The sequence below is a fragment of the Carassius gibelio genome, chromosome B23, assembly GCF_023724105.1.
Source record: "Carassius gibelio isolate Cgi1373 ecotype wild population from Czech Republic chromosome B23, carGib1.2-hapl.c, whole genome shotgun sequence".
NCBI lineage: Eukaryota > Metazoa > Chordata > Actinopteri > Cypriniformes > Cyprinidae > Carassius > Carassius gibelio.
The window spans coordinates 27,641,517-27,654,148 of record NC_068418.1 but is presented as its reverse complement, the minus strand read 5'-3'; the positions used below and the strand labels follow the sequence as shown (position 1 = coordinate 27,654,148).

The window sequence follows — 12,632 nt, the reverse complement described above, 5'->3', positions numbered from 1 at the left end:
ATCCACCAACCACAGCCCACCACTGGCACAGATCCACCAATCACAGCCCACCACTGGCACAGATCCACCAACCACAGCCCACGGCTCACACACATCCGACAGATACCACCCACTGCTGACACAGATCCACTAACCACAGCCCACCACTGGCACAGATCCACCAATCACAGTCCACGGCTCACACACATCTGCCAATCACAGCCCACGGCTCACACACATCCACCAATCACAGCCCACCGCTGGCACACATCCACCAATCACGGCTCACACACATCCTCCAATCAAAGCCCAATACTCGCACACATCCGCCAATCACAGCCCAATGCTCGCACACATCCGCCAATCACGGCCCACCGCTGGCACACATCCACCAATCACGGCCCACGGCTAACACACATCCGCCAATCACAGCCCACCGCTCGCACACATCCACCAATCACACCCCAATGCTCACACACATCCGCCAATCACAGCCCAATACTCGCACACATCCGCCAATCACAGCCCAATGCTCACACACATCCGCCAATCACAGCCCACTGCTGGCACACATCCGCCAATCACAGCCCACCGCTCACACACATCCGCCAATCACAGCCCACCGCTCGCACACATCCGCCAATCACAGCCCACCGCTCGCACACATCCGCCAATCACAGCCCACCGCTGGCACACAACCGCCAATCACAGCCCACCGCTCGCACACATCTGCCAATCACATCCCATCACATACACAGATCCACCAATCACAGCTGGCTAACCCTGTGTGTGTGCAGAATGTTGCCATATGGCTGTCTGTCCATCGGTGACTGTGTTGGTCTCATCGAGGTGGTGAAGAACTCGTACACCATCATGCAAATTCAGTGTAAAGGAGGCCTGAAGGGGGCGCTACAGTTCAACAGCAACACACTGCACCACTGGATCAGAGAGAAGAACAAGGGAGAGGCGTAAGAACACACATCCACACACACACACACATCTACACACTCAGTTATAATCCATGAATCAAACCAACCAGCTACAGGAGACTAAGATTTAAAGCAAAAAAATGTTTGATAATCAGACAGAAAGACAAAGATACAAGACTGTAAACTTAACGACTTCAATGAAGGAAAAACTATAATCCCATGAAGCCCTTCTAATGACATTATTAAAACCATTTAAAACCATGCTCAAATATATAAATGTAGATGGAGAAATATAACATTATAGATGTAAAGATGTTGACTATATTTAGAAACGCAATATTGTAAGTTAATTTCAAAATATGTTTATTTATATAAATACTGAAGTTTTTTAAACTAAACTAGTTGGGCTTGATTAGATTTGCTCAATTCCTAATTGGTGGAATTGTCACAAAATCCACTGTTGGATTTGAGTTGGATGTTGAAGTCACCAAGCAGTACCAGAGGAGTACCATCTTCAGGAAAGTTTGAGAGCAGCACATCCAACTCCTCCAAGAAGTTTCCCAATTGACCTGGGGGACGATAAATGAACACAAAGTGGATTTTAACAGGGTGGGTTACAATAACGGCATGTGATTCAAATGAACCGTTACCTGTAGGTGATGGCTGAAGATCAAATTTCCATTCTTTGGATATAAGGAGACCAGTACCTCCACCCCTCCCAGTGGTACGAGGAGTGTGGGAACAAGTGAAATTAGTGGAGAGGGCTGCAGGGGTGGCAGTATCTTCAGGCTTGATCCAAGTCTCTGTCAGTGCCATGAGGTTGAGACCGGAATGAGTAGCAATAGAAGAAATGAAGTCTGCTTTGTTAACAGCAGACTGGCAGTTCCAGAGACCAACTGGAATAGAGAGTGTAGTAGTAGAGGTCAGAGGGACAGGCTGTAGATTTGTCGGCTATGGCCTTCCTTCGACGTACAGTGCGTGCTCTCCTGGGCAGTCCTGCGATAGGCAAACGCAAAACCAAGCATCACTTCAGCACGTATTTACCATGGTAAAAATTCCTAAAAAGGTTTCCTAGCAATGACGATCACGCAGTAGTCTAATGAGAAAGTGAGGCAAAACACTTCCAAACTGCTGTCCTTATCTGTTGCTCGACTGTTTCTTCTGACAAGGGCTTCCAAAACAGCCAATTAAGTACTTTCACTGGTTTTGTACTTTCACGCCTCACTATTCAACAGACCGAAACTGGGCAGTCCCGCGATAGGCAAATGCTAAACACTTACAAACGGTTGTCCTTATCTGTTGCCAGAACCTAAACTGAGAAGGACTAAATCTGCTTTCCTGCTGTTGAAATAAACGCTCAGTGTATGACAAACCCTTTCTCTAGTCTCTTGAATGTGTGAGACTCAGGGAAACGTTTGTTTGTTTCTCTCTCAGGTACGACAGAGCCATCGATTTATTCACACGCTCGTGTGCTGGATACTGTGTGGCCACATTCATTCTGGGCATCGGCGACAGACACAACAGCAACATCATGGTTAAGGAGAATGGACAGGTACTCTCACTCTCACTCTCACTCTCACACACACACAAACACACACACACACACACACACACACACACATTGCATGAGAATCAAATACGATGAGAGCCATTATAACAAATTATAACATGTAAATAAAGTTCTGGCACAAAACTGTAGATGGTGCAGTCCAATATATTTAACTCAGTATGACATAATGATATCATTATCATGTCAAATCTGATTGGTTCTCTCCTGTATTGGTATCCAATGAGCTCGCTGCTCAACATTCAAATATTTGGCAGTGCTTGCTGTAGCAGTAGCAGTGCACTTCAGAAGCCCTCCACCTCCCCAGCTCCACCTGTATAGATCTGCTATGAGGTGATTTGTATACTCACTGGCCACTTTATTAGGTATACCTTATTATTATTATATTAGGTACTATATTATACCTTAGGTACACTTTATTAGGTATACCTTTATTAGGTATACCTAGTACTGGGTTGGACCCCCTTTTGCCTTCAGAACTGCCTTAATTCTTCATGGCATAGATTCAACAAGGTGTTGGAAACATTCCTCTGGTCCATATTGACATGATAGCATCACACAGTTGCTGCAGATTTGTCGGCCGTACATCCATGATGTGAATCTCCCATTCCACCACATCCCAAATCTTCTCTACTGGGTTGAGATCTGGTGACTGTGGAGGGCGTTAAGTAAAGTGAACTCATTGTCATGTTGAAGAAATCAGTCTGATATGATCTGAGCTTTGTAACATTGTGCACTATCCTGCTGGAATTATTAATCAGAAGATGGGTACACTGTAGTCATAAAGGGATGGACATGGTCAGCAACAATACTCAAGTAGGCTGTGGCATTTAAACAATGTTCAATGTTTTGTACTAAGGGGCCCAAAGTGTGCCAATAAAATATTCTCCATACCATTACACCACCAGCAGCCTGAACCATTGAGAAAAGGCAGAATGGATCCATGCTTTCATGTTCTTTATGCCAAATTTGGACCCTACCATCTGAATGTCACAGCAGAAATCGAGACCCAACAGACATTGCAACGTTTTTACAATCTTCTATGGTCCAGTTTTGGTCAGCCTGTGTGAATTGTAGCCTCTGTTTCCTGTTCCTATCTGACAGGAACATCACCCAGTGTGTCTTCTGCTGCTGTAGATCATGACGTGTTGTGTGTTCAGAGATTGTCTTCTGCATACCTTGGTTGTAACGAGTGGTTATATGAGTTACTGTTGCCTTTCTACCATCTCTAACCAGTCTGCCCATTCTCCTCTGATATCAACAAGGCATTTTCATCCACACAACTGCCGCTCACTGGATATTTTCTCTTTTTTGGATCATTCTCTGTAAACCCTAAAGATGGTTGTGCGTGAAAATCCAAGTAGATCAGCAGTTTTTGAAATACTTAGACCAGCCTCTCTGGCACCAACAGCAACCATTCCACACTCAAAGTCACGTAAATCCCCTTTCTTCTCCATTCTGATGCTCGGTCTGAACTTCAGCAAGTCGTCTTTACCACATGTAGAAGCCTAAACGAATTGAGTTGCTGCCATTTGATTGACCGATTACCAATTAGTGTAACCAAACAATTGAACAAGTGTACCTAATAAAGTGGCCCGTGAGTGTACATGCTGTTTCGGAGCTGACATTGATGAGCAGCGCTGCACGTAAAAGTTGGAATTCTTTTAACTTGACACAGCAATTTAAAAGACATGAGATGCGAGTGCCACAGTCATGCATATCCGTCTAGTGTGTTTACATAGAAAAACAGTAGAAAAGTAGTGCATTAGAATGAAACATTTTTTCTGTGTGAACAGCCCCTTAATATTATAAAATCCAGCAATTATGAAACTAGTTCAGTTTCAGCTGTAAAGCAGCTCTACAGAAAACAATAGTCATTGTTCAGATCAGTTCAAATCAAGTTTTCTTTTCTTATCTGACTGTGTAAGTGCATTAAATCAATGATGTTAGTGAATATTAAGTGTCTTTTGAACCCAAAGTGTGCTCAGACTCATCATAAACTGATTGTGTAATGTTTCCTGCAGCTGTTCCACATTGACTTCGGTCACTTTCTCGATCATAAAAAGAAAAAATTTGGATACAAGCGAGAGCGAGTTCCTTTCGTTCTCACACAAGACTTCCTGATCGTCATCAGTAAGGGTGTGCAGGAGTGCACAAAGACCAAAGAGTTTGAGAGGTGTGAACACACACACACATTCACATGCACACACATGCGCACACACACACACACACAAACGCTGACTATAAAGCACCTGTTTGTTCAGTGTGATGTGTTTCTCAGGTTTCAGGAGATGTGTTATAAAGCGTATCTGGCCATCCGTCAGCACGCCAGCCTCTTCATCAACCTCTTCTCTCTGCTCTTGGGCTGTGGGATGCCTGAGCTGCAGAGCTTTGACGACATCGCCTACCTGCGCAAGACACTGGCGCTGGAGAAGAACCAGCAGGACGCTCTGGAGTACTTCACCAAACAGATGAACGACGCCCACCACGGAGGATGGACCACCAAGATGGACTGGATTTTCCACACCATCCGACACATGCCCAACGAGCACTGACACACACACACACACACACACACACACACACACACACACACTCACTCACAGACACACACACACACACACACGCGCACACACACACACACACTCACTCACTCACAGACACACACACACAAACACACTCTCTCACACACACACACACACTCTTACACACACAAACACAAACACACTCTCTCACACACACACACACACACACACACACTCTCACACACACAAACACACACACACACACACACGCACACACACACTCACTCACTCACTCACACACACACACACACACACACACACACACACAGACACACACACACACACTCTCACACACACAAACACACACACACACACACACACACACACACTTCAGTGAGCTCAGATCGCTGTGATGTAACGCTGCCTTCATAAGTTTACATCCCCTTAACTGAATCTATAAAATTAATTATTGTAGCAAAATCAGAGGAGTTCATAACAATGCCATGTTGCACTAAGGCCCAGATGGAATACACTGTAAGAAATGATTTTCTTCCTCTGGGGTTTTTTTTTCTAGTATAAATATATACAAATTCTGGAATTAAGATGCATTTACTTGACAAGTAAAATGACTTGTCAATTTAAAAAAAGTTATTTAAAAAAGATGTCTTGTTTTCTGAAAAAAAAAAAACCAAATCTTGTTCATTTTTGCATTTAGTAAAAATATCTGCCAATGAGGTAAGAAAAATAATATTGTTTAGCCTTTCAATTAAGAACATTTTTCTTACTCTATTAGCAGATACTTCTAACCAACTAACAAAATTAGGATCATATTTTCAGAAAAAACAAAACAAAATATCTTAAAGGGATTTTTCACCCAAAAATGAAAAATTGTCCATTATTTACTCACCCTCAAGTCCTCCTAGGTGTATAATTTTTTGTTTGTGATCTTTGAAGCTGTTTAATGTCAGTAAGCAGGTGTTGTTGTACTGTTGTACGTGGAAGCGGTCCGGCGGATGATGTGTGAGGTCAGGGCTGCGCATGCGCCGCTCAGAAGTGATGCACGCAGAAGCGCAGCGGAGAGATCAAAACAAAACTATGGTCATAATTAGAAGTACAAAACAAGGATTTGTAAAGAAGAATGTCAGAGGATTTCAATATAAACCAAGAGAAGACTGTTTCCTTTGCTCCCAGTAACAAACGTTGGTTTTCAGGAGACTCGCGCCGACACCATACGTCATTCCCCTGGAACTGCTTCAGTGTACAACTGCTGGCGCAAGATAGATTAAATTACCTTTTAATATGGATATTTTTCTTACAAAAATACATAGATTAACTACAGGGGGCTTTTGTTCTCCCCAGGAGCTGTGTGAGACACTTCTTATTATGGATGGATGCGCTTTGTTTCACTTCTTTTGGACTGAAGCACTGTAGCCATTAAACAGCTTGAAAGATCAAATACCATTTTTAATATAATTCTGACCGGATTCATCTGAAAGAATGAAGTCATACACCTAGGAGGACTTGAGGGTGAGTAAGTAATGGACTCATTTTCTTTTTTGGTTGAACTAACACATTAAGTAATTTTACTCTTCAAGTAAATGCATACTGATTTAAGAATTTTTTTATATATTTATACTAGAAAACAAGACAAAAATACTAAGCAAGAAAATATTTTTTTGCACTGTAGCTAGTTTCCTCCACTGAAGGTCATTTTTTATTTGTGACATTTTATCTCACAATTTGTACTTTTTTCTCGCAATTGTGACTTTGTTTCTGAGAACTGTGAATATAAACTCAAATTCTAAGAAAATAGTCCCTCCCCCCTCAGAATTGGACTTGGATCCGTACAATTGATCAAGTTGAAAACGGTTATACCCCTTCTTTGGGTCAAATGGTAACGTATTCTTTAAATATTACTATAATAATATTTAACCAAACAAATATGGCCACCAGCAGCCAATCAAACTTCAGCAGCTCATAACATCAAATCTGAATGGCTAAGTGTTATGAAGCATGACAGACACATAGAAGGCATCTCAATTAAGCTGTACGTTAAATTTAGTCAGAATCAGCCAAAAGGTGGTGCTACATTTACACAAAAGACCCAGAATACTAACTCTGGTCACCTGTTTGTATGTTCAGTGACGGATGCTCCTGAGTCTATAGTTCGGATCAGTTCAACTTTCCACTGGACATACTTTGCTTTTCCAGCATCTTGTGCAAATTTGAGCTCTTCCCAGCAGTGACTGTGTGATCTCGGAGAATGAACGAGGGATTTAAAGCACAACTATTATAGAGCTGCAAACATTCAGTGATGCTCCAGAAGGAAGCACAATGCATTAAGTGTGTGGTGTGTTGAACTGCTTGAGACTCAGAGTACAGACTGCTCGAGTACAGTCGTTGATTCTCATTGTAATGACTCAAGCTTGCAAACAGGGTCATTTGTGACAATTCGGTTATTATTTTGTCTCATCATTTACATGTTAACATCTGATTATTCACTAAACAGCACTAAATAAAACATGACGTTTCTCTGATCCTTTGGTTCAGTAAAGGGGGTGTAAACTTATGACCAGTTTTCTATAAAAATATTATTAAATGCTTTGCATTGTCCTTAAACACAAATAATCCAAATTCTCATTATACAGTAGCATGACAAAAACAATGTTAGATATGCCACAGCAGTATTTTGTATTTTTATTTTTGTAGTATTTATATAGTAGTGTGACTCATTAGAGTTGTAGATGTGTAAATGTGCAAAAAATTTGAAAACTGGCTTCCTTTTCTTCATGATCTAAATTTGATTGTTTTTTTGTCTTTTGAATTTGGGGTGAAAGACGTTTTCTCTCACATGCTAGCTGTTAGCAAGGTCAAACCGCGACGCAAGATTGAGTCACATGACCACAGGACGAGCGCTTTGATATGTCCCAGCTTCCTGTTTCAACAGGAAAAATACGCCACCACTGGAAAAAAAAAAAAACCTGTGGGCAGCTGTGAAAATGAATGGCGCTGAACGCTAACAAGAAACCACACACACACACACACACGGTCCAATACTGTGACAAACCGCTGAGATGCTTTAAAAAGCAACAGGAAGTTCCCAGAACAGTAAAGATTTTCTCAGAATCAGTGTGACACCGTAGAGGCTTATGGGAAACCCCTAATCTGAGACGAGCCGTACCTCTGGACCATAGACTGTATCACGCTGATGATGATGAAGATGATGAAGAGCCTGCAGTCGCTTCAGCAGAGTTTACAGTCCTCCTCAGGGAATCACGGTCAAAGGTCAAACTTTGAACGGCACTGCCACCTTTAATCCAAACAGCAGCAGAGGTCATATCAAAGACACTACCCAGAATGCACTGCAGCTAACAGCTCTGGTCCTCCACTAGTCTTCCACGCAACTAAGAGCTTATGCATTGTTGGACAGAACAGTTAGCATGTTCGGAGAAATTCTATTGCAATTCTATTTTCTGTCTTCTTTTGATGTGACACTGCGAGACGGCAATCGAAATCCCTGCGAGTTTACAATCGATCAATCAGAAGCTGTAGAAACCAGCTGATTTAAATTCTGCGACCTACAATCGACCAATCATTGACGAGTTCATGGGTTTCACTTGCTTGTGTGTTTTTTGACTGACAGCAGTTCTCAGATCAGATCTTCAGCTGTCATTTAAAATGTCTTTCTGTAAGCGCATGAATGCGTTTAGTGTTTGTGAATGAGCAATAAGAGCGATTCGGAGCCGTACTGTAATCCTGATAACGGACCGATCCAGAGTGTGTCTTAGTGATTGTTTAGTGTTTAGTCTTTTAATAAACTTTTTCAAATATTGAGGGTGCTTGCTTATTTATGTTTAACTATTGTGCATCTTTAGGGACATTTTTCTCTTTTATTTAATGCAAACAGCATAGATTGTTTTTTTTTACTTTATATCTCGCAATCCTGACTTTATATCTCGCAATCCTGACTTTATAATTTGCAATTCTGACTTTATATTTAGCAATTCTGACTTTATAACTTGCAATTCTGACTTTATATCTCGCAATTCTGACTTTATATCTTGCAATTCTGACTTTATAACTCGCAATCCTGACTTTATAGCTTGCAATTCTGACTTTATAATTTGCAATTCTGACTTTATATTTAGCAATTCTGACTTTATAACTTGCAATTCTGACTTTATATCTCGCAATTCTGACTTTATATCTTACAATTCTGACTTTATATATCGCAATTCTGACTTTATATCTCGCAACTTTGAGTTTATAACTTGCAATTCTGACATTATTTCTTGCAATTCTGACTTTATATCTTGCAATCCTGACATTATAATTTGCAATTCTGACTTTATATTTAGCAATTCTGACTTTATATCTCGCAATTCTGACTTTATATCTTACAATTCTGACTTTATAACTCGCAACTTTGACTTTATATCTCGCAATTCTGACTTTATATCTCGCAATCATGACTTTATATCTCGCAATTCTGACTTTATATCTTGCAATTCTGACTTTATATCTCGCAATTCTGACTTTATATCTTGCAATTCTGACTTTATATCTCGCAATTCTGACTTTATATCTCACAATTCTGACTTTATAGCTTGCAATTCTGACTTTATAACTTGCAATTCTGACTTTATATCTTGCAATTCTGACTTTATATCTCGCAATTCTGACTTTATATCTTGCAATTCTGACTTTATAACTTGCAATTCTGACTTTATATCTTGCAATTCTGACTTTATATCTCGCAATTCTGACTTTATATATCGCAATTCTGACTTTATATTTAGCATTTCTGACTTTATAACTTGCAATTCTGACTTTATATCTTGCAATTCTGACTTTATATCTCGCAATTCTGACTTTATATCTTGCAATTCTGACTTTATATTTAGCAATTCTGACTTTATAACTTGCAATTCTGACTTTATATCTTGCAATTCTGACTTTATATCTTGCAATTCTGACTTTATAACTCGCAATCCTGACTTTATAGCTTGCAATCCTGACTTTATATTTAGCAATTCTGACTTTATAACTTGCAATTCTGACTTTATATCTTGCAATTCTGACTTTATATCTTGCAATTCTGACTTTATATCTCGCAATTCTGACTTTATATATCGCAATTCTGACTTTATATCTCGCAATTCTGACTTTATATCTCGCAATTCTGACTTTATATCTCGCAATTCTGACATTTATTTCTTGCAATTCTGACTTTATATCTCGCAATTCTGACTTTATATCTCGCAATTCTGACTTTATATCTCGCATTTCTGACTTTATATATCGCAATTCTGACTTTATATCTCGCAATTCTGACTTTATATCTCGCAATTCTGACATTTATTTCTTGCAATTCTGACTTTATAACTCGCAATTCTGACTTTATATCTTGCAATTCTGACTTTTCTGACTGATTTTGCATTCCTGAGAAATAAATTCAGAATTGTGAGATAAAAAGTCACAATTACATTTAATAATTACCGGCTTCCATATAAAGGCCCATTCACACCAGCTATGATAACTATATCAGCATCACACCAGCAATATCAGTCTGTTTATTCAAAGCACTGCATTTTTGTTGTCTGTAGCTTTAAATTCTGACTGGCATCAATGTTTTTTCATTTATCATTTACAATATTGTTCGTCTGTGAGTTGATTATAAGTGTGGTGTGGACTTCACTGTTCTGATAAGAGTTAGAGCGATTATTAAAACTACATACTTATAATTATCATCAGCTAACCCAAATATATCTTTATTGCATACTAAGTATAGTTGAAATTCACTAACATATTTACTGATATATGGCTCGAGACGTGCTGTGCACAATGCACATTTCCTAATATTAAGCCTAAAATGTGTTTAAATAACTATTGATGAGGATCATGTTTGATCAAACGGTAGTATCTTGGGAAATTACAGGGTAATTTCAGGAACTAAACCAACAAAACTCTATTAACCAATTTAATCCCACCGGTCGGTCACAGTATAGACCATAAAATGTTTTCATTTATAAAGCTCTAAAAACCTTACTAATGTTTTAGTGCACTTATAGAGGAAACGCTTAAATTTGCTTCTCAAACAGCATAAAGCTTCCATCAAACCCAATAAAACGCTCCGCTCACTGGAAGACCACGGCACAAACCGCTTCAAATCTCAACTAGCGTCACGTGCAGATCAGAGGTGCTTTCACAAGAACTGCTGTTTCTGCAAGAGCCACATCCTTCCGGTCAGCTTCCTTCTGCTTTCTGAGTGTGTGTGTGTGTGTTTGCTCAGGTATCAGGACGCACATCTGGTTAGCCTCAGTGTTCATGAATTAATAATGATTGAAATGAATGAGGAAAACAGTGTGTGAGTGAGTTCAGTGACACAGACGAAATCAACACTTGTCTGAGGTTTATTTGATGCTTTACAGCAGATCAACACACATTCAGACCGACTCAGTCACTGCAGGGAACACAGTCATAAATGCAGGCTCATATGAGGAGGAATCAAGCGTCTCGTTCAGGCCCAGATCCGTTGGTGTGGCCCTGAACCCATGCAGAGTGGAAGAGCTGTCATGAGCTCATCACTGGATTGGAGCATCAGACCGTCCAATCAGAGCTCAGGACGTGGGTCCGTCAGCTTCCTCCAGCTCATCCGTGATCAGCAGCGAGAGCTCAGTGAAGCTCGGGCGCTCATCTGCTTTCTGACACACACACACACACACACACACACATTCAGTAAAACAACAGTCTTGTTTCGTTGAGACGAGTGGGAAAACATTGAACATGCAGAGGATACAAAGTTACCCTTTTTTTCAATTTCAACATAATGGTGAAGCGTGTTATCAAATGCAAAAAATCTTTCATGAATATTTTACATTACATCAGAACAAATTAACAAACACCCCACAATGCATCCTGCTGGTGATTCATGAGTGTAAATAATTCCTGAACACACACTGAGGTCCCTAATGTCAGTGAGGCTGTGAAGGACTCTGTTGTTACCTCCATCCAGCACATCTTCATGATGCTGTAGATGTGTGGAGCTGCTTTCTGGGGCCGATAGAGCCGGTGTCCCTGAGTGACCATCATCACCACCTCATGGTTCTGATTGTGTTCGAACGGCATCTTCCCCTCCGTGAACACCTCCCACATCAGCACACCTGAGGAGCACATCATCATCATCATCATCACATAATCATGACCATCATCACCATCATCATCACCATCGTCACCATCATCATCATCACCATCGACACCATCATCACCGACACATCATCAACACAATCATCACCATCATCATCATCACCATCACCATCGTCACCATCATCATCATCATCACCATCGACACCATCATCACCAACACATCATCATCACAATCATCATCATCGACACCATCATCACCGACACATCATCATCACCATCGTCATCATCATCATCACCATCGACACCATCATCACCGACACATCATCATCACCATCGTCACCATCATCACCGACACATCATCATCACAATCATCACCATCATCATCATCACCATCGTCACCATCATCATCACCATCGACACCATCATCACCGACACATCATCATCACAATCATCACCATCATCACCATCACCATCGTCACCATCATC

The 12,632-nt window shown here is 40.6% G+C and overlaps 2 protein-coding genes across 5 annotated transcripts in view; one reads left to right on the top strand and one right to left on the bottom strand.

Annotated features, from left to right (window-relative positions):
• zgc:158659 (uncharacterized protein LOC791141 homolog) overlaps positions 1 to 8,832 on the top strand; it is a 31,243-nt gene extending 22,411 nt beyond the window's left edge. For both annotated transcript variants that reach the window (XM_052593568.1, XM_052593569.1), the window contains exons 19-22: positions 777 to 947; positions 2,343 to 2,460; positions 4,500 to 4,651; positions 4,757 to 8,832. In XM_052593568.1, the coding sequence (XP_052449528.1) occupies positions 777 to 947; positions 2,343 to 2,460; positions 4,500 to 4,651; positions 4,757 to 5,030 (715 nt within the window). In that variant the 3' untranslated portion in view covers positions 5,031 to 8,832. The remainder of the gene's footprint in view (positions 1 to 776; positions 948 to 2,342; positions 2,461 to 4,499; positions 4,652 to 4,756) is intronic.
• A 2,565-nt stretch (positions 8,833 to 11,397) lies between these two features.
• Positions 11,398 to 12,632, bottom strand: part of LOC128011318 (tyrosine-protein kinase Tec-like) — a 17,344-nt gene continuing 16,109 nt past the window's right edge. For all 3 annotated transcript variants that reach the window (XM_052593570.1, XM_052593571.1, XM_052593572.1), the window contains 2 exons: positions 12,006 to 12,163; positions 11,398 to 11,704 (listed from right to left, as the gene is read on the bottom strand). In XM_052593570.1, coding sequence (XP_052449530.1) covers positions 11,621 to 11,704; positions 12,006 to 12,163 — 242 coding nt within the window. In that variant the 3' untranslated portion in view covers positions 11,398 to 11,620. The remainder of the gene's footprint in view (positions 11,705 to 12,005; positions 12,164 to 12,632) is intronic.